Source organism: Ambystoma mexicanum, chromosome 5q (genome assembly GCF_040938575.1).
Source record: "Ambystoma mexicanum isolate Mex_15411 chromosome 5q, UKY_AmexF1_1, whole genome shotgun sequence".
Classification (NCBI taxonomy): domain Eukaryota; kingdom Metazoa; phylum Chordata; class Amphibia; order Caudata; family Ambystomatidae; genus Ambystoma; species Ambystoma mexicanum.
Genome location: NC_090933.1, coordinates 133,939,503 through 133,958,992, shown reverse-complemented (window position 1 = coordinate 133,958,992; position 19,490 = coordinate 133,939,503). Strand labels below are relative to the sequence as shown.

Here is a 19,490-nt window from a genome sequence, read left to right as displayed (position 1 = left end):
GTGTTGAAAGAGGGCATGGCCCTCATGAAGAACCCTTGCATGGCTCCAGCCAAACGAGATAGGCTGGATGAGTATCGGGTTCCGGACTGCACGCCCAAGTGCCTGAGATCGCAACCATCGCCGGATTCGGTGGTATTAGCGGCCATGTGGAAACGGTTAGCTAACCAGTCATCGTCTTCGGTCCCTCCGGACTGTGAGGGGAAGAAGTCTGATGCCATGGGAAGGAAGTTGATTTTAACTGTGGCGTCCACTAGCAAGGCGGCCAATGCACTGGTGATCCTAGCCAGGTACGTCAGGGTGCTGTGGTACAAGCTGGGTCTTATTCTGGAGTTCCTCCCAGACATTAAGAGCATGGAGGGTATGGCTCTTTTCCATGAGGGGGAAGTTCATCTGATCACGCCATTACAGTGGCGTTGGACGTCGCCGGCACGGGGGGGGTGGGGAACAGTGTCTGCCTTCGTCGACAAGGCTGGATGAAGGCCACAAATTTCCAGGAGGAAGTCCAGGCGAAGGTGTTGGACATGCCCTTCAATGGAGAGAAATTGTTTGGGAAGGTCTTCGAGTCCCTTCAGGCCATGAAGGTGCACACAGAGATGGCCCGTTCCTTGGGCACTCTCCAACAGCAGCACTTATCCTTTCGCTCCTCCAGGGGAAGGTCGAGCAGGTCTTCCAAAGGTTTCTCCTCTTTGTACGGTCAGTCTTCCAGATCCACGACCCAGGAACCCTACAGAGGCTTGGCCGAGGCAGACTTGGTACCCAGACCTTCTCAGACTGTCAGCATCGCCTCCGGTCAAGCTGCTGGTGGTTCTGGATCTTCTCACCGGAGAAGGAGGCACAATCCATCACCACGACCTAGGACCGCTGAACCTGAGTGCTTAGCTCCTGCAGCCCTAGAGTTTGGAGGATACAAGTTGCCAGAGGACTGCAGGGAGGTCCTCACCAAGGCCAGGGCATCGTCGACTTGGAAGTGCTACGGTCACTAGTGGAAGCGTTACGCTACATGGTGCTGGTCTCAGAAGATTACCCCTCTGAGGGTCACGGCTCTGCAGATGCTACCATACTTACTATCCTTGGCCAAGGCCGGACTGGCACACGCCTCTATCAAGGTACATCTAGCAGTTATCTCCCGCTACACCCTCAAAGGATGATCGTTCCTGCCAGTGAAGGTTCCTGCCCCGGCGTGGGAACTCAACATGGTGCTGACGAGCCTCATTAAGGCCCCCTTTGAGCCTATGCATCAGGCCCCGCTCAAGTTCCTCTAGTGGAAAACTGCTTTCCTTGTGGTCATCACCTGTGCCAGGAGTGTAGGTGAGATCCAGGCCCTGTCCTGCAAACAGCCATACCTGACTTCCCACGAATCGAGGGTTGTGCTGCAGACGCACCCCTCTTTTATGCTGAAGGTTCAGTCGGAATTCCACCTTGTGAGGTGGAAGCAGTGGCAGCCGCCCTGGATACTGGGAGAAGGGAGGGGGTTGGGGAAGAGTCCCGTCAAGTGCTGGCCATCAATGAAAAGAGACAAACTACAGATCCCAAAATGCCCCACGAAATACTGCATCAGGGGGGAGGCACACCGATGGGTAAAGAAAGGAAAAAGAGGAAAGGGAGAACCGGGTTTCCTTATGTTAAAACCGCCCGAACACAAAGTAAGTACAGGGTTAGCCCACAGTGGACGGAGCAGGGAGGAGGTGGGGAATCTGAATCAGGTGTGTTAAAACCGTTGCTGAGAACACATGGGGCTGATTACAGGGGGGGAGGGGCCGGACAAGGGTTAAATGCAACTCCAAGAGACTCAGGAGGCGTCTTATTTTTCAGGAGCAGCACGTGGCGAGAGACGGCGCACCCGGGTGGAGTGAGACCAGCCAAGAATACGAGTGGGCTTACTAGTCGTAAGCTGAAAGCTCACAGATTGACACCGTACCCGGTCCAAGGCTCAAGACCTTCCAGTGGAGAGAAACGGCCGCCTAAGAAGAAGGATTCAGAGTGGTGAAGTGTTTACTATTGACATTCTGTTCATTTTGTTTTCATGGCCGGTGGACAGGTTGAAGGGTGAAAAGCCTGTAATCGCCTGGCTGTTATCTTGGAACTAATTAAGGCCAGCAGCGGACGTTGCAAGTAAAGTAAGGCAGAACGCCTGTGCCTATGAGGTGAAAAGAACCGTCATCAGTTGGCTGAATTTATTGATCTGTGACCAGTATTTTGTTGTGCAATAAACCACTGTGAAAGAAAACCTTGTTTGTCTCCAGCTGACTACTTAACAGTGGTGGCAGCGGTGGGATTTCAGAGGAACGCAAAATCACCAGCAGCATGGAAGCCGTGTTAAAAGCATTGGCTGAAGGCCAACAGCAACTACAGCACTTGGTGCAAGTACAAGGACATCAAGCCCAGGCGGACCGGCAGGCTCTACAAGTGCAAACAGCAGCTCAAGAACAGGGAAGAGAAGCATTGAGGATTCTGGGTGAATCAATAGCTAACCAACGGGCACATCCAGATATTCCCCCTACCGTACTTCAAAAATACCAGGCAGGGGATGACCCTAGTTATTTCTTTGTAAACTTTGAAAGAATAGCCCGAGCAGCACAATGGCCACAGGACAGATGGGCTTTCTTTTTGGCGCCCCTGCTTACTGGAGTAATGCAGGGAGCCTATCAGGCTGCCAATCCCACAGGGGACACCCCATATGTGGACATCAAGAAATCAGTGTTGGAAAGGCTGGGGATGGATGAGGAGTCCTATAGGCTCCAGTTTCGTGAAACCAAACGGAAACCCGGAGAGAGCCCCAGGCAACTGTTCTACCGCGTACAGGATTTAGCGGAAAAATGGCTACAACCCAACACAGCCACGATTGGACAGATTAACGAAAAGGTAATGTTGGAACAATTCATTGACACCCTGCCTAGTCCCATCCAAAGGGGGGTAAGGCAACATCACCACCTTACTCTGTCGGAAGCCATAGATGTGGCCACCGCCTATCAAAAAGCCGGAACACCCCGCACATTCACAACACCACCAGCGAGGCCCCCCAACGAAACTCCTATTATGCGCAGCAATTACAGGGGAGCAATCAAAGAACCCAGGAATAGGCCAGACCCTAAGCCCAACAACGGAACCAGTGTCCTAAAGGGACAGGCACCCCAATGCTTCGAATGTGGGGAATGGGGCCATATAGCCCGGTTCTGTGCCAGAAAAACCAAGGCAGAACCAATGGACATTGGAACACTACAAGCTCCAGGATATCGGAAGAAACTGCCCTATGTGATAGAGGTAACGGTGGATGGACGTCCCCAACAAGCCATGATGGACAGCGGTAGCAGACAGACGGCCATACAACCGCATGTGAGTGAGCAAGATCCAGGAAAGGTGAGAACCATTGACATTAAATGTGTGCATGGTGAGGTAAAAATGTAACCTACGAAAGACATTGTATTGGGGCTACAGGGACAAGAGATACCAGTTAAAGTAGCCATTATACCGGCCATACCAGCCCCGGTACTAATAGGGACAGATATTCCAGAATTCGATAAATGGTTAAAGGAAGCTCCATTTGCCAAAACTGAGATCGGGGTACCAATAAGAAGGGGGAAACTCACAAAAAGCCAGAGAAAAAATATGGAAGAGAACAGGGGAAAAGGAATGGAAATTGCCCTCATAGACTGGCGAGTGGGAGACCATCTTCCCTCTTTCCGGACCGAAACCGGACTGGATGAAACCCTAAAAAGGGCCAGGGAACAAGCCCAAGCAATGAGAGGGACCCCAGTTACTACTCCATACTTCAAGGAAAACCAAGGGCTAATATATAGGGTGACCAGAGGTTCCGATAATCAGGAGAGGGAGCGATTGCTGGTTCCCCAGTCATACCGGAAAACTCTGATCCAACTGGCCCATGATCACACAACAGGGGGGCACTTAGCGGAAAACATGACGGGGAAAAGGGTGTTGCAGAATTTCTACTGGCCTGGAGTATATGCGGAAATAGCCAGATATTGTCAAGAGTGTGCCATATGTCAAAAAACTAGTCATCATATACCGGCTAGAGCACCTCTACAAAGAATGCCCCTGATTAGGGAACTCTTCCAGAGAATAGGGATGGACATTGTAGGGCCATTGGAGCCCACCAGTAGAGGGTTCCGGTTTCTCTTAGTGATTGTGGACTATGCCACCCGCTATCCCGAAGCTTTCCCTTTAAGGGGAATCTCAGCAAGACAGGTAAGCGATGTGCTTATGCCGTTCTTTGCTCGAGTGGGAATTCCCCTGGAGATAGTGACAGACCAGGGGAGTAACTTCATGTCAGTGGTTATGAAGGAGGTGTGTAAGACCTTAGGAATTCAAAACTTGAAAACCTCAGTGTACCATCCCCAAACGGATGGGTTGGTGGAACGATATAACAAAACTATTAAACAGATGATAAGAAGAGCCACCAGCCCCACAGGGTTGGGATGGGATCGGGTCCTACCTTGGGTGTTGATGGTACTAAGGGATACCCCGCAATCCTCAACCGGATACTCCCCTTTTGAATTGTTATTCGGAAGACAGCCCAAGTCCATACTGGGTTTACTAAAAGACACCTGGGAACAACAGGGGGAAACCTCACTCACCGAATATGTTAATGACCTAAAAGAACATCTCGGTAAACTGAGAGACTTTGCTCAAGAAAACCTGGGGAGGGCCCAAGACAGACAAGAGAAGTATTATGATCAAGGGAGCCGACCTCGAACTTTGAAGGTAGGAGATAAGGTATTGGTTTTGCTGCCTACCCACACGAGCAAAATGTTGGCTCAGTGGAAGGGCCCGTATCAGATAACAAAAATATTGGGACCTGTAAACTATGAGGTGGAACAACCCGAACGGAAAAATAAATTTCAGAATTATCACATTAACTTGCTCAAGCTATGGAAAGAAGGAACAACGGACATATTATGTTCAACACTCTCAGACATGTCAGTCTCAGAGCAAATGGTCCCTAGTAGCCATAGTAGTCTTCAAGATGTGGAAATCGGAGAACAGTTGAGTGAATCCCAAAAGAACAAATTATTGGATAATTTGAAGCAGGTGGCTGGGATTTTTTCAGGAATACCAGGAAGAACACATATGGCTACCCACTCTATACCCACGGAAGAAGGGAAAATTGTAAGGCTGAGGCCTTATCGAATTCCGGAGTCAAAACATGGGGAAATGGCCAAGGAAATAGATAACATGCTCGAATTGGGGACCATTGTGCCATCTAAAAGCGCATGGTGCTCACCAGTGGTCCTAGTACCCAAACCTGATGGTACTACTAGGTTTTGTATGGACTTTCGGCAGTTGAATGCAATATCCCACTATGAAGCCTACCCAATGCCCAGAATTGATGAACTGATAGAAAAACTGGGTTCAGCCTCATTCCTGAGCACCCTGGATTTAACCAAAGGGTATTGGCAGATACCCCTCAACCAATCAGATCAGGAGAAAACTGCCTTTTCGACACCTCAAGGCTTATTTCAGTTCACTGTCCTACCCTTTGGTTTGCATGGGGCACCGGCCACATTCAAGGCATTAATGGATAAAATCTTGAGACCACACGAAGAATATGCTGCGGCTTACTTGGATGACATAGTGATCTTCAGCCATACGTGGAACGAACACCTGGCACATTTGACCCAAGTAATACAATCATTAAAAGAGGCTGGTCTGCACATTAACCCAAAAAAGACTAAACTGGCAGCACACACAACCAAATACTTGGGGTATGCAGTGGGGGGAGGGGTGATAACCCCCCTTTTGGACAAGATTCAAGCCCTACAGAAGCTCAGGTCTCCCGAAACTAGGAAAGAAATTCGAGCCTTCTTGGGGTTTGTGGGGTACTATAGGAGATTCTTGCCACACTTCTCTACCATAGCTGCACCACTTACAGATGCGCTGAAAACCAACCGTCCCCTACAGATCAGTGCAAGCATTCCAGAAGCTGATCCGGATGATTTCCATAAAACCTGTTCTCCATTGTCCTGACTTTTCAAAAGAATTCTATTTGCAGGCGGATGCCTCGGGATGTGGTTTAGGAGCAGTGCTGTCCCAGGGGACTGAGCAAAACCTTTGCCCAATAGCCTTCATCAGTAGGAAGTTGCTTCCACATGAGATTCCGTACTCCACGATGGAGAAGGAATGCCTGGCCATAAAATGGGCTGTTGAGTCTCTTCGATATTACCTACTGGTTAGACGGTTTACCATTTTTACCGATCATGCACCACTAAAATGGTTGGCTACACAAAAAGACTCAAACCATAGAGTTCTGAGATGGTTTTTGACGCTACAGCCTTACCAGTTCGTGACTGTACATAAACCAGGAAAATATCAGATGGTGGCTGATTACTTGTCACGTGCCATGGACCTGCCCGAACGGCATGGGTCCTTGGGGGGAGTATGTGAGGTGGAAGCAGTGGCAGCCGCCCTGGATACTGGGAGAAAGGAGGGGGTTGGGGAAGAGTCCCGTCTAGTGCTGGCCATCAATGAAAAGAGACAAACTACAGATCCCAAAATGCCCCACGAAATACTGCATCAGGGGGGAGGCACACCGATGGGTAAAGAAAGGAAAAAGAGGAAAGGGAGAACTGGGTTTCCTTATGTTAAAACCGCCCGAACACAAAGTACAGGGTTAGCCCACAGTGGACGGAGCAGGGAGGAGGTGGGGAATCTGAATCAGGTGTGTTAAAACCGTTGCTGAGAACACATGGGGCTGATTACGGGGGGGAGGGGCCGGACAAGGGTTAAATGCAACTCCAAGAGACTCAGGAGGTGTCTTATTTTTCAGGAGCAGCGCATGGCGAGAGACGGCGCACCCGGGTGGAGTAAGACCAGCCAAGAATACGAGTGGGCTTACTAATAGTAAGCTGAAAGCTCACAGATTGACACCATACCTGGTCCCTGGCTCAAGACCTTCCAGTGGAGAGAAACGGCCGCCTAAGAAGAAGGATTCGGAGTGGTGAAGTGTTTACTATTGACATTCTGTTAATTTCGTTTTCATGGCCGGCGGACAGGTTGAAGGGTGAAAAGCCTGTAATCGCCTGGCTGTTATCTTGGAACTAATTAAGGCCAGCAGCGGACGTTGCAAGTAAAGTAAGGCAGAACGCCTGTGCCTATGAGGTGAAAAGAACCATCATCAGTTGGCTGAATTTATTGATCTGTGACTAGTATTTTGTTGTGCAATAAACCACTGTGAAAGAAAACCTTGTTTGTCTCCAGCTGACTACTTAACACACCTCAATAAGCCTTTGGTGTTACCTGTTTTTTTCCCGAAGCCTTCACCACCGTCTGAGAGGGCCTTGCACTTGCTGGACATTGCTTGTGCCTTGAAGTTCTCATAGCCCACAGGATCTCAGTGTTTTCCTGGATTTCCTTCTCTGTGTCCTTTTTTTATTTTTTTTTTAACTTGTTTATTTTTGGTTAGCGCACAGGAAAACAAATTAGCATTTCAGATTAACACTTCATAACAGTCTTAATATATGGTTGCATAACCCCAGACACCCCCTCCCACCCTTTAGTTCCAGCAGTCTCCTGAGGACTATCTCTTTGCCCGTTAAGTCCGACCTCTGACTGATCAGCCCCTGTTGTCCCTTACACCGCTCCGTCTTCCTCCTCTCTCTCCGTGCTTACGTCACCAGATCCTGATTCCGGCTATCCTCCTGGGCCTGCTCCTCTATCGATTGAGTCTGTTCTCCATCTGCCGCCCGCATGGCATTCATCACTAGGCGTGGTTTGTATGTCAGCGGCGGGAAGCGGAGCTCATAGTCTATCACCGGGGACCAAATGTTTGTGTAACGGTGGAGGCGGCCTCTATTTGCTGCCATGATTTTCTCAGCAATGAATATGTCCCAGATCTTCAGCCACCACAGCACTGTTAAGGGGCCTTCCGGGGACTTCCATGTCCGGGCTATTGTGATTTTGGCAGCCAAGAGCAATTGAGTGACGAGGGCCGCGAGAGCGCCCGCTTTTGGGTAAATGTCTGGAATTGGGGTCCCCAGCAGGAGTGGTTCCAGTTCTAGTGGCAGCGAGACCTGGGTAATGTCTGCGATGATAGCTATACATTGGGTCCAAAAGGCCAACACCACCAGGCACGACCACCACATGTGTAGGTAAGAGCCTGGCGAGCCACAGCGTTGCCAGCACTGTGGATCCAGCGACTGACTGAAGTGGTGTAGTTGAAGCAGTGGGAAATACCATCTCAAGAGAAGTTTATGTGCGCATTCTCGGTTGGTGATGCAGAACGAGGCTGAATGCGTGCGGGACCAGATATCAGTCCAGGCCTGATCTTGGATCGGAGGCCCTAGGTCCTTCTCCCACTGCGACATATATGTTGCTCTGGCTGATAATAGGTTCACCTGGAATAGTCGGTATAGCGTCGAGATCCGCCCTCGGGCTGGAGGGTCGGTTATCTTTAGTTCCAAGGCGTCCAGGTCTCGGGTGGCAACCTCTCGTGTTTGAGGGTGTGAGCACCAGTGCCTGATTTGGCAGTATGAGAACCTGTCTGACTCCGGGAGATTAAATGCTCTTTTGCATTGGACGAATGTCAGTGGCTGAGATTCTTCAAATAGTTGGCCTAGGGAGCTGAGGCCTCAGGCGATCCAGTTTCTGAAGTTCGAGGGGGAAGATCCAGGTGAGAATGCCGGATTGTGGAAGACTGGAGCTGAGGGGCCCTGGTCTCTCGGGATGCCTCTGAATTTGCAGGCCCAATCCCATGCCTTCAATGTCTGCTTGGTCAAAGATAAAATGGCTGGCCACGACCGCCGGAGTGCTGTTGGCAGTTGCAAGAGAAAGCGCTGGGGGAGAGGCAATCGGGATTGTTCTACGTCCATCCATTTGGGGCGGTCTGACGCTATGGTCCAAGCCCGGGTGTGAGCTATCTGCGCCGCCATTTGGTATTTCTGGAGGTCCGGGACCCCCAAGCCACCCTGTTTCGAGGCACAAAGCATGGTCCTCCGCGGAATGCAAGCTTTCTTCCCCTTCCATATGAATTCAAATATCTTCCGCTGCAGTCGCTGCAGCTGGGGGCGGGGGACGATGATGGGAGGGCCGAACAGGCGTACAGAAATCGGGGTAATAAGTTCATCTTGCAGGCCTTGATGCGCCCTATTAGTGATATTTCTTGGGTGAGCCAGGCTTCCAGGTCTTTTTCCAGCGTTTTAATCAGGGGCGGGAAGTTAATCCGATAAGTGTCACCAGGGTTAGCGGGGATCCGCACCCCGAGATAGGGGATGGAGGATTCCCTTAGTGGGATCGCACACTGGACGCTGAAGGAGTTCTTGTCTCTTTGGTCCAAACCTATCCCCAACGCTGTTGATTTCGCGAAATTGATGGCAAATCCGGACACCCTCCCGAATCAGTGGATTTCCGCTAGGGCGGTTTTTAAGGACTGGTGTCTGTGATGTCTGTGATGGTTAGCATCACGTCGTCCGCGTAGAGCGCGATCTTGTGTTTGGTGGAGCCCACTTGGGGACCTTTGATTCTGGTGTTGAGGCGAATCCGTTGGGCCAGATGTTCCATAACAATAGCAAAAAGCAGGGGAGAGAGGGGGCAGCCCTGTCTAGTGCCGCATGTTAAGGAGATCGGGCTGGTTAGTAGGCCGTTCACCCGGAGAAGGGTAGTCAGGGTTTGGTAGTTTGCTAAGATTAGCTTTACGAAGGTGGGCCCCAGGTGGAAAGATTCCAGGGTAAGGCGTAGGAACGACCAGTCCACTTTGTCAAAAGCCTTGGTCGCGTCCAAGGCTTGTAGGGCGAGTTTCTGCGAGCCTTGCCTCGCTATCTCAACCAGGTTAAGGACTCGACGAGTGTTATCCGTGGTGGCTCTGTTTAGAATAAATCCTGTCTGGTCCGGGTCTATAATGTCCGGAAGAAGATTCGCTAATCGGTTTGCCAAGACCTTTGAATAGATATTCGCATCCAGGTTTAATAAGGAGATGGGACGATATGCTGCGATATCCCTGGGGTCTTTTCCTGGGTTCAGCGCTAGTACTGTGATCGACTCTGTCATCGATGGGGTTGTTGATCCAGAGATGGCGAAGGAGTTGAAGAGGGTCGTCATTGGTGCTAGCAGCTGGGGACGAAAGAGTTTATAAAATCGGGACGAGAAGCCATCCGGGCCAGGGGCTCTAGTTTTCAAGCTTTTAACAGCCTCGTCGATCTCTTCGCTGGTAATCGGGGCCTCCAATTCTTCTCTGCTTGCCTCCGAGAGTCTGGGCAAGGCAGCTTCCCGCAGGTAGGACTGCTGCTCTCCACTGGGTTTTGGAGTCGCTGTCATAGTCTCGGTTACGTGAGCCTCTGCAATTCTCAACTTATCCTGATCTGCGAACTGGACTACACCCTGGGGATCTCGGAGGCCTATAATAGTATTCCTCCTCTTGATTCTTGCCAGTTTTTCCACCAGGAATGTGTTCGCCTTGTTTCCTCTAGCGTAGTAACTTTGCTTTGTTTTAGTTAGAAGCTGGGCTGTGTCCTCGGCATAATGGGCCTCTAATTTCTTGCGGGCCGCCTGCAAGGCTCGGTCGGTTCTCGGGGACCAGTTTCTGGCCTTACACACCCTCTCTGCCTCCTGGACCTCATCTTCTAGGGTGCGGCGGAACTGTTGTTTTTGTTTGTGGTAGGCCGCCCCACGGGAGATCAGTACTCCTCTCAATACGGCCTTCATTGCGTCCCATGTATTCGCTGGGGAGGTATCTTCATTTTTATTTTCTTCAAAGAACTGTTTTATTGTTTTAGCTACTATGTCCCTGGTGGCCATATCGTTTAGGATCGGGTCATAAAGAGACCATCTGCGTCTTGAGGACGGGTCTGGGTTATGCGCTCTTAGTGTTAACATTATGGGTGCGTGGTCTCAGTGGATTCTGGGACCTATGAGGACATCATCTGTGTATGCCAGGATCTGCGGGGATGCCAACAGAAGGTCGATGCGCAAGTAAGTTCTATGTACATAGGAATAGCAGGAGTAGTCTCGCTCCTCTGGGTGGAGGATCCTCCAGGTATCCACCACGTCGAAGGTTCGGAACAGTTTAAGTAAAGCAGTCGCCACTTCACCATCCCCGCGGGCTGGGGGGTGTGATCTGTCTACTAAGGAGTTGGGGACCCCGTTGAAATCTCCCCCGAAGATGGTCTGGCCCTCAGCAAACGGTAGAAGGGTGCTTTCCAGGGTCGAGTAGAATGCCTCCTGCTCTTTGTTCGGGGCATATACGGAGATCAGAGTGTATAGTTGGCCGAGAATTCGGCACTTCACCGCTACAAAGCGGACCTCGGGGTCCAGCTTAGAGTCCAGGATTTGCGGCTTCAGCCCTTTGGCGAATAAGATTGCTGTGCCACCCCTCTTTGTTCCGTTCGTTGCCAAGAACTGTTGTGGGAATTGCCGATCTCGGAGCCTCGTGAAATCCGCCGGAATCAGGTGTCTCCTGTCCGTTTTAGGATCGCTTTCTGTTTCTGTGGGGCGTTGAGTCCTCTAACGTTCAACGATAGAAACCTTAGTTTCTGATGTGGAGGGGCAGCCTCCTGAATGTCCTCTGGAATGGCATTCTGTTCCTCGTGGGGGGGCTGGGGGTATTCAGTCCTCATTTTCATGACTCAGAGTTAGCTAAGTCTTCCTGCGGCTGGGTTTCCTGTATCCTCCCACAAGATCGGGCTGGTCTCCGAGGGTGAGTTGGTGACATACTCCTTGGAGAGGGGTATAGGCCGCTCGGGACCCGCGGCAATATCAGAAATTGGGTTCATCTCTGGATCGGTCTGCGTAAGTGCCCAGTAGGGCGGACTCATTTTATCTTTCGGCGTCTCTGAGGCTTCGCCCAAGGCTGCTGCTGCTGTTGCTGGGATAGTCGCTCTGACTCCCCTGGCGAGTGCTGCGGGAACTGAGCCGTTGGGGCCTCCGGGGAGCATGGGTGTAGGATTGACTTGGCATCTTCTAGGCGGCTGATCCTGCGTTGGGTTCCTTGAAATGTAAATTGGAGTGTGGCGGGGAGAAGCCATCTGTAGCGAATTTGCTGCCTCTGTAAGAGTAGTGTTAGGGGTCTAAGTGACCTTCTTTTCTGTAAGGTTGTTAGCGAGAAGTCCTGGAACATTTGCAGTGGGGAGCTCAGAAGGAAAGTTCGTCTTTGGTGCGGCTGATGGCCGAGATGGCCTCTTTCGTAGCGTAGAAATGGACCCTGGTAATTACGTCGGGAGGGCCGTCTGAATCTACTCCTCGTGTTGGTCGTAGCCTGTGAGTACGGTCCAGGATAAGTTGGGTTTTATCTATATTTGGGAGAAGGGCCTGAAAGAAATTGCCAATGTTTTCAGGCAGCTCTTTGTCTGAAATGGTCGATGGGACTCCCCGCATGCGTAGATTATTTCGTCGTGCCCTGTTTTCTACGTCGTCTTGTTTAAATTCCATTACTTCAATCTTGTTTTGCAGAGCCAGAATCTCCCGTCTCATGTCTAGGATCAAGGCGTCATGGCTCTGGGTCAGGTCCTCCACTTCGCCCAGCCTCTGTTCGGCCTCGGTCAGTCTTTGATCCGTTTGGTCCCTCCGCGTGGTGAGCTCTGACATACAAGACCGGAACTCCGCCTTGATGTCCTGCATGAAGGCCTGGATGTCTTCCTTAGTGGCTAATTTACCTTGCTCCTCAGGGGGTTTTTGTGGGGTCAATTTAGGGGGAGGGTCCGGTTTCTTCGTTCTGTCCGCTGCCAAGAGCATAGTGGAGATGTCCGAGGCTTTGGCTGGTTTCGTCGGCTTCGACATTGTCGGGATTAGGAGCTCCGGGTTGCAGTGACTGCGATGGTTAAGGCTCTCGGGGCGAGGCTAATTAGAGTCCGGAGGCCAGAAGTCAGGGACCCAGGGGGGGGTAGGTAGGTTCAGGTGAAGAGGCCGAGCGCCAGATGCAATGAGTATCACTAGGCCTTGTTTTCGTGGCATCAGAAAGCGGGCCGCAGGGGGCGGCGGAGCCGATGTGGGGATCTGTTGGAGGGTAGGTGGTATGTGTCCAGCTGTGGGGGACTCAGGATCAAGTATGGGCCGCTGGAGTGGGCCGGGGCACCCCAGGAAGTTCCAGAGATCAGGGGGTTGGGGGGTTTCAGGCGGGGTATCAGGAGGTCTCTGGTCGGCAGGGGGAAGGGTTTTCATACCTCATCCGGGTTCGCTGGGTTGGGCTCAGAGCTCAGGAGCTGGGGAGCCGTGTGTTGGCAGCCGCTTCCGCGTACGATTCTCCGTTATGTCCGAGGGCACAGCTTGTGGGGGGCCCAGCCAAGGAGAGTGGCCGCGGTATTCTGGAGGAGGTCGCTCGGCTGTAACTAAAGGCAGGGCTGGAGCTCCAGAGACACGGCCCCCGAGTGCAGCTGGAGTGGGCCGGGGCACCCCAGGAAGTCTCCGGGATCGGGGGGGTCTCAGGCGGGGCACCAGGGGATCTCCGGTCGGATGGGGGACACACGGAGCTGGGGAGCCGTGTGTGAGCAGCAGCTCCCGGGTAAGATCCTCAGGGATGTCCACGGGCTCGGCTTGTGGGGGGCCCGGCTCAGGCTGGAGGGCCGGGGCGCCTCTGGAGGGAGCCGGGTCGTCCGATGGAGGGGGGGCCGTTGAACGCCTCCATTCCCAAGTCGGGATCCTGGAGTCGGGTGGCAGGGCAGCACCCACAGAATCCCGGAGGAGGCTGCACGGCCGCAATCCATGGCAGTCCTGGAGCTCCAGAGACGCGGCCCCCGAGTGTCGGTCGGGCCCTCCCTTCGCACGAGGAGCGACTGTCTTTCCCCCAGCTGACCCGGAGGCCCGTGGATCTCCGGCGCTCCCTGGCCTCAGGTAGGATGGATCAGCGGGTCCACTCCCGCAGACACTGGGAGAGCGGGTGCCCGTGCTCGGCCTCACTGCCTCCTCTGTAGGGAGCCGCGTCCTCGCAGAGTTATCTGGGCCTCCGGGCCGCTGTGATGGGGGGCGGGGAGGCTGCAACGTCGCTGCTGGGGGTCCGGTTAGCTGGTATCAGCAACAGGGAGGAGGGGGTCTCTTAGTGCTTGCGGCGGGCAGGCCGGGAGCCCATGTCAGGCCGGGCCCAGCCGCCAGACCTCTGGATCGCGGCTCGCTTCGTTCTGTCTTGGGGACGACAGAGAGATCACTTCCCGGCCGCCATCTTGGGAGCGGTGCCAGGGGGCAGAGGGCCTCCGGGGAACAGGCTGGATTCGGGCTTCGGGGTTGGCGACGTCGTCTTACAGGGCAGCCGCCGACGCCTTAGGGGTTCGCCTTGCCTGTGAGCCTTGGCATGCCGCAGACCGATCCTTTCAGAGTGATTTATTTATCATTGCCGCGGGTCTCGTAAGGAGGCCATTACAGGAGCAGCTTTATAGTTCGCGCTCCAGGCCACGCCCCTCCTCTCTGTGTCCTTTTAACCAGCCCATGTGTTGTCTGCTCTGCCTTGGCTGGCCGTGCTCTCCGGCACAGCTGCTCACCCTCTGCTATCTCTGCCTCCCTTTATACACCTGAAACCATTTAACAGGTTGCAGGTATGAACACTCAGTTTCACTTGCCTGACCATAGTTATTGGTAAGAACAAAAGTGATGGGTGGAAGGTTTTGAATGAATCTGAACCACTGGCATTGCTCTGGGCAACCTTCCACACCACCGTTTTTTAGCCCTTCTGCGCCATTGCAAAAGGGGTCCAGCCATATGCAAATCAGTCAGGTACTGCCACCAATGGTAGCAGCCCAGCCCGAACTGCTAGGCCAGGTCCCCTCTGCACGGAAACACAAGCAACCCCAGACATGTTTCGGCCTTGTTGGGCCTCCTCAATGAGGTGCAGCTTTGTTTCCTATGGCGCAGCGAGCAAGGGACCCACGTCTGGGCATACCCTCTCTCACAGAGTGAGACAAACAGTAAGCACAAAAGTGATGGGTGGAAGGTTTTGAATGAATCTGAACCACTGGCATTGCTCTGGGCAACCTTCCACACCACCGTTTTTTAGCCCTTCTGCTAAGGTTATTGGGACATGCCTGACCTTCGCAATACTTCTCAGGCCTCTTCCTCGTCTCAGTACTGGAGTGGTGAAATAAGCAGTTAGTGTTCACTACTCTTAGTCTCCTTGTCCCAGTACTAACATGGTTTAAATGAGGATAAATGAGGGGACAGGATGCACAACAGGCTATAAATGTAGGGGCAGGGTAAATTTTGTTCTCACTAGAAAAGGGGGGGGGGTACCAGGTCTTGCCTGCGGATATACTCTCCCTAGTCCCCAAGGACCCTCCACCCAGGTGGTCCTCTTTTGCATCTCTACCCCCAGTGTCAGGATCCGAAAGCGATGGCCTTTCCCTGGCCACCTGAGCAGAGGATCCAAAGGGAGTGAGAAGCTGTGAGGATACCCTCAGGTTTCACACACATGGCATTTTTGATTTAATATTGCCATGCCGCCTCTTGTGATAGATCAAAAGTAATATCTTTTACTTTTCTATAAAAAGGATCCATCCCCTTTCAAATTTCACAAGCCATTTTTCTTAAATACGATCTGCTAATCCAACTCCACTTTCCTAAATCTCAAAGGTGGCAACATATAACTCTGCTCAATCTGTCTGACATCTTTCAGCTGCTGCCCTATAGTTTGGCAACATGACCGTTAGAGTGCCATGCATTCCTGAAACAGCCTGATAAAACCCAAGGTATCCACAGCCAGGACTGAGCGCAGCTCTGATACAAAATTATATAATTGCATACTCCCGGAGCCTGGTGGCAGATGAAATAATACATTTAAGCCATGTCCAGTTTTGACATGGTGCTTCTGGGAATCTCCAATTATATGGGCCAATATCTTTTGGTTTAAATTTGTCAGCTTGGTTGCTACTGTCTCATTTCCTGACATTGCTTTATTTGTATCCACATCAGAAACTGTGTTTCACCCTAAATAACTATTTGGGCCCATCCCTGGAAATCTACCCTTTTCAACTCTCTGGGAAGGCTTGTTACCTTCCCCAGAGGACCGGCAATGCTCACTGGGAGATAGAAGGAAACCTGTTAGGACAATGCAGAGCTCCTACCAGGGTGGTATTTAACAGATACCATTTGATACAGAGCAGACAGGACCGAGGGTAGAGTTGGAGTAGTCAGGAGAGAAGTAACACTCTACAGAAGAGCCACCATCTTGGAATTGCCAAGGCTCCCACATATCCTGTGCCCCCTACCCACTTCCTGCAAACGACTTACTTTGGGACAGACCTCACCAGGCAAAACACTCTTAACTCAGCAGCCGGGATTGGACCTCTTACAGAAGGCTAGAAGGGGTCTAATCCTCAGTGGCAGATTGCTGATTTAGGATGGTAAAACCACCCCCTCTGTCGTATCATCGTTGGACCACAGAAGAGAAAAGATTTCATCTGATACTTTGTTGAAGGTACAGTCTTCCCCAAAGTCATAATCTGCAGAGGTTAAGAACAAGTTTCAAAGAAGGCAGAAATTCCCTCCCTCTATCATCCCAGAGGAACATTCAGGTTATTCTGCTGCCTGGAATGCTGAAACTACTGGTGCTCAGGACCTGCTAATTGGAGGTGACAGCCCCCGAAAGTGCTCCCTGGCATCCTTCCTAGCTGAGAAGTGCAGAACAAGCATCCACCTTAGCCCAGGGGACCCTAAATTGGGTCCCCCAGCAACCACAAGTCAAGAACCAGCTTTGGGCACTATATGACTGCTTTGATCCGTTTTTATGCCATCTTCACCGCTTTGAGCCATATTTTGAGCCGCTGCAAACAATTGACTGACACTGCTTTTCGATCTGCTGGCGAGCAGTCGAGCCGCTGACTTTACCATCGCCTGCCTGCACTTCTGCTATTTTACAGCTGATCGATAATGAAAAACCGCATCGCGTGGTTGGGCCTTTTTAAATTGACTTGACTGATATAAGACATCGACTCGACCATCGCGTTCCTGTTACTCCACCATTTTTAGCGGATGACCGCTACAGGCCCATACCACATTACTGGACCTCCTTGAGCAGACTCAAGCGCCTTGACACACGCGATCCATTGGAACAACTGAATTGAAACATCTTGATGCAGACTCGACCCATTGTAAAGCGTCTATAAGACTGGTTCCATGCTGTTGAGCCTCAAGAACCAGTCTAAAAGGTATTTGAAGTGGTTCTACTCCCCTGGCCACCTTTAAAAGGCCCTAGTGACTTGTAAGACCTGTAGAAATCCACAGCTCATCGCTCAATAATCCAAAAGAGTAAAGGGCAGCAAAGGCAGAAACAGGTTTTATTCTTTATATACAGCTGTGCAGAATAGTTTCGGGGAAACTGTCATAGTAGTTCTGTCCGTAAATGGATGCCCCTGAGCTCATAAACCTCTGGGATTTTCTACAGTTCTCTGCAATATACGCTTACAGAATCCAGTATGCTACATTTAGTCCATTACATTAACAATGGACCGCCTAACAGCACATCCTTGGACAACGATTTAGGGGACCATCTGAGCTTGATGTAATGTTGCTCAACCCACCAGCATGAAACAACCATCCGCCTCTCCAGAGGTTTTCCACCACACCTTCTTGTATCCAAACTGCAGTCACATGATCGTTATTCTAGTTCTAAGACAGCTAAACCCACCTTTACGATGTAATAAGAGGACTGTGGTAAGACAAAATGGGGATTTGGATGGCGACTTACTTCGGGCAACCTTATGGGCACTAATACAATTGCCAACCAATCAGCTTTTAGTATGTAGCAACACCCCATAACATGGCAGTTGCTCCAGTGTCAAAGCCACAATGACAGCTGCAGTTCTGCGCGGTTCGTGGCTCGTGTGTCCGCAGACTCATGTAAAAGCTCACTGGTTTCAGCAGACTCCTCTCTAGCTTTTTAAGACACCTTCAGTGAAATTGACTTTGCTGCTTAAGATATTGCCTGTTCACCCCTGTCTGTGTCTTCAGACTCAGAGTGCACCCTTTCAGTGCAAACTGCACATTTTGTATCTTTCGTTACAGGGGATGGCTATAGTGGTTTTAATGTATTTTTTTAATTGAGTTTTCAGAAACAAATGCAACACAAAACCACCAACAATTTTCACTCCCCACCCCCTTTCCCCCACAATCCCATCCCTCCCCCTCCCTTCCCAATACACAGTACGAGTGTCAGATTTTGGGCTTCAGGATATGCCCAGTATCCCTAAATTGTGAAGACAGTACTGTTCAGTATATGCTCCATGGAGGAAGTCCAGGATTGACGCCCATTCCATTGAAAACGGGGTCTTTTCGCCCTGGATTGCGTAAGTGACCCATTCCAAGGAGACAAAGTTTCATAGTTTATAGAACCAATCCTTGATGTATGGCGGGTCTCTGGTTTTTCAATTCTGAGCCACGACCAGTAGGGCCAACATCTGCTTTTCTTTTGTTATTTGGACATAGTCTGTTGTCCTGTTCTGCTATGCCAAGAAGGTATTCCCCCAGTGATCTCTCAACATGACACTTAAATACTGTTTGTGTGTTATTCTTGACCTCGTCCCAGAAAGGTCGTAATTTGGGGGAGGACCACCAGATATTTAGCCAGTCCCTCCTCCCGCCACATGTGTCTGGCGTACTTGGCGTTATCGTGTGTAAACGTTCAGTGGTATAGTGCCATTGAAACATTAGTTTGAGCCAAAATTCCCTAATCTGGAGGGGTCTGGTCAGACGGGGGATATCAGACTACAGGTTTGCCCATGCTTCATCCGAGGGTATTGTGCCCAGTGTTTTCCCCCTATCTAATTTGGTACGGTAATTCTGTCTGTGGGGGGGTTCATCTGTTAAAAATGTGTATAATTTTGAAATCAAGCGCTTGTCCCTTGGGCTGGTGGTCAAACATTTCTCAAATGGTGTAAGGGTTCTCAGTGATGTTGACCTATTTGAGGGGGCCATCAACCAGTGGCGTACGTGAAAGTATTGAAATCCTTAGTTCTCCTGTAGCCCTAGTTCTTCCTTGCATGTGTTAAATGACTTAATGTCTGTTCCCTGAAACATGTTGCAAAATGTAGTACATCCAGCCATTTTCCAATGTGAGAATGAGTGGGTGTCTAAGCCCGGAGTGAATTGTGGTTTTGGCAAAGAGTGGGGTGAAGGGGGATGGAAACGTCGTGATATGGTGTCTTCGTGTCGCTTGGTCCCACGTATCCTCAACAGCCCTCGTAATCTGACTCTGGTTTATATTTCGTGGTCGGTCTGATCTTGGCAGCCATCGTTTTTCTCCCATTCTTGGGTCTACTATTGCTTTTTACATCTGCCCCATCTCTTACCAGAGTCCTCTCCGAGTACTCTTTTATAACTCGCAGTTGGACTGCTTGATTGTATTCTCTGAAGTTTGGGCGTTCTTCCCCCCACCACCCTCTGTTTGGGGGAAGCAGTTGAGTTTTGAGCGCTACTCAGAGGGGTTTATTTTTCCATGTAAAATCAGATATCATCTTGTATAGGGTGCAGAAGACTGTGGTTTGAACCAGGAGGGCCTGAAAGAGATAAAGAACTCTGGGCAGGATGACCATTTTAATCGAATTGATCCGCCACCCAACAATGAGACTGTG

The 19,490-nt window shown here is 51.0% G+C and overlaps 2 protein-coding genes across 3 annotated transcripts in view; both read left to right on the top strand.

Moving 5' to 3' along the window:
• Positions 1 to 19,490, top strand: part of ATP9B (ATPase phospholipid transporting 9B (putative)) — a 3,609,114-nt gene that overhangs the window by 1,851,907 nt on the left and 1,737,717 nt on the right. The gene's annotated exons all lie outside the window — the stretch shown is intronic.
• LOC138497299 (uncharacterized) lies at positions 1,694 to 7,178 on the top strand. The gene is made up of 2 exons (XM_069620657.1): positions 1,694 to 3,357; positions 6,782 to 7,178. The coding sequence occupies exons 1-2, from the start codon at positions 2,305 to 2,307 to the stop codon at positions 6,851 to 6,853; spliced, it is 1,125 nt and encodes a 374-aa protein (XP_069476758.1). The 5' UTR covers positions 1,694 to 2,304; the 3' UTR covers positions 6,854 to 7,178.

What these genes read in the sequence shown, in the direction of transcription:
- LOC138497299 (XM_069620657.1), top strand. Translation starts at nt 2,305, where the DNA reads ATGGAAGCCGTGTTAAAAGCATTGGCTGAAGGCCAACAGCAACTACAG. An exon ending in GTGAGCAAGATCCAGGAAAG is followed by an intron (nt 3,358 to 6,781) that starts GTGAGAACCATT and finishes CTTATTTTTCAG; the next exon opens with GAGCAGCGCATGGCGAGAGA.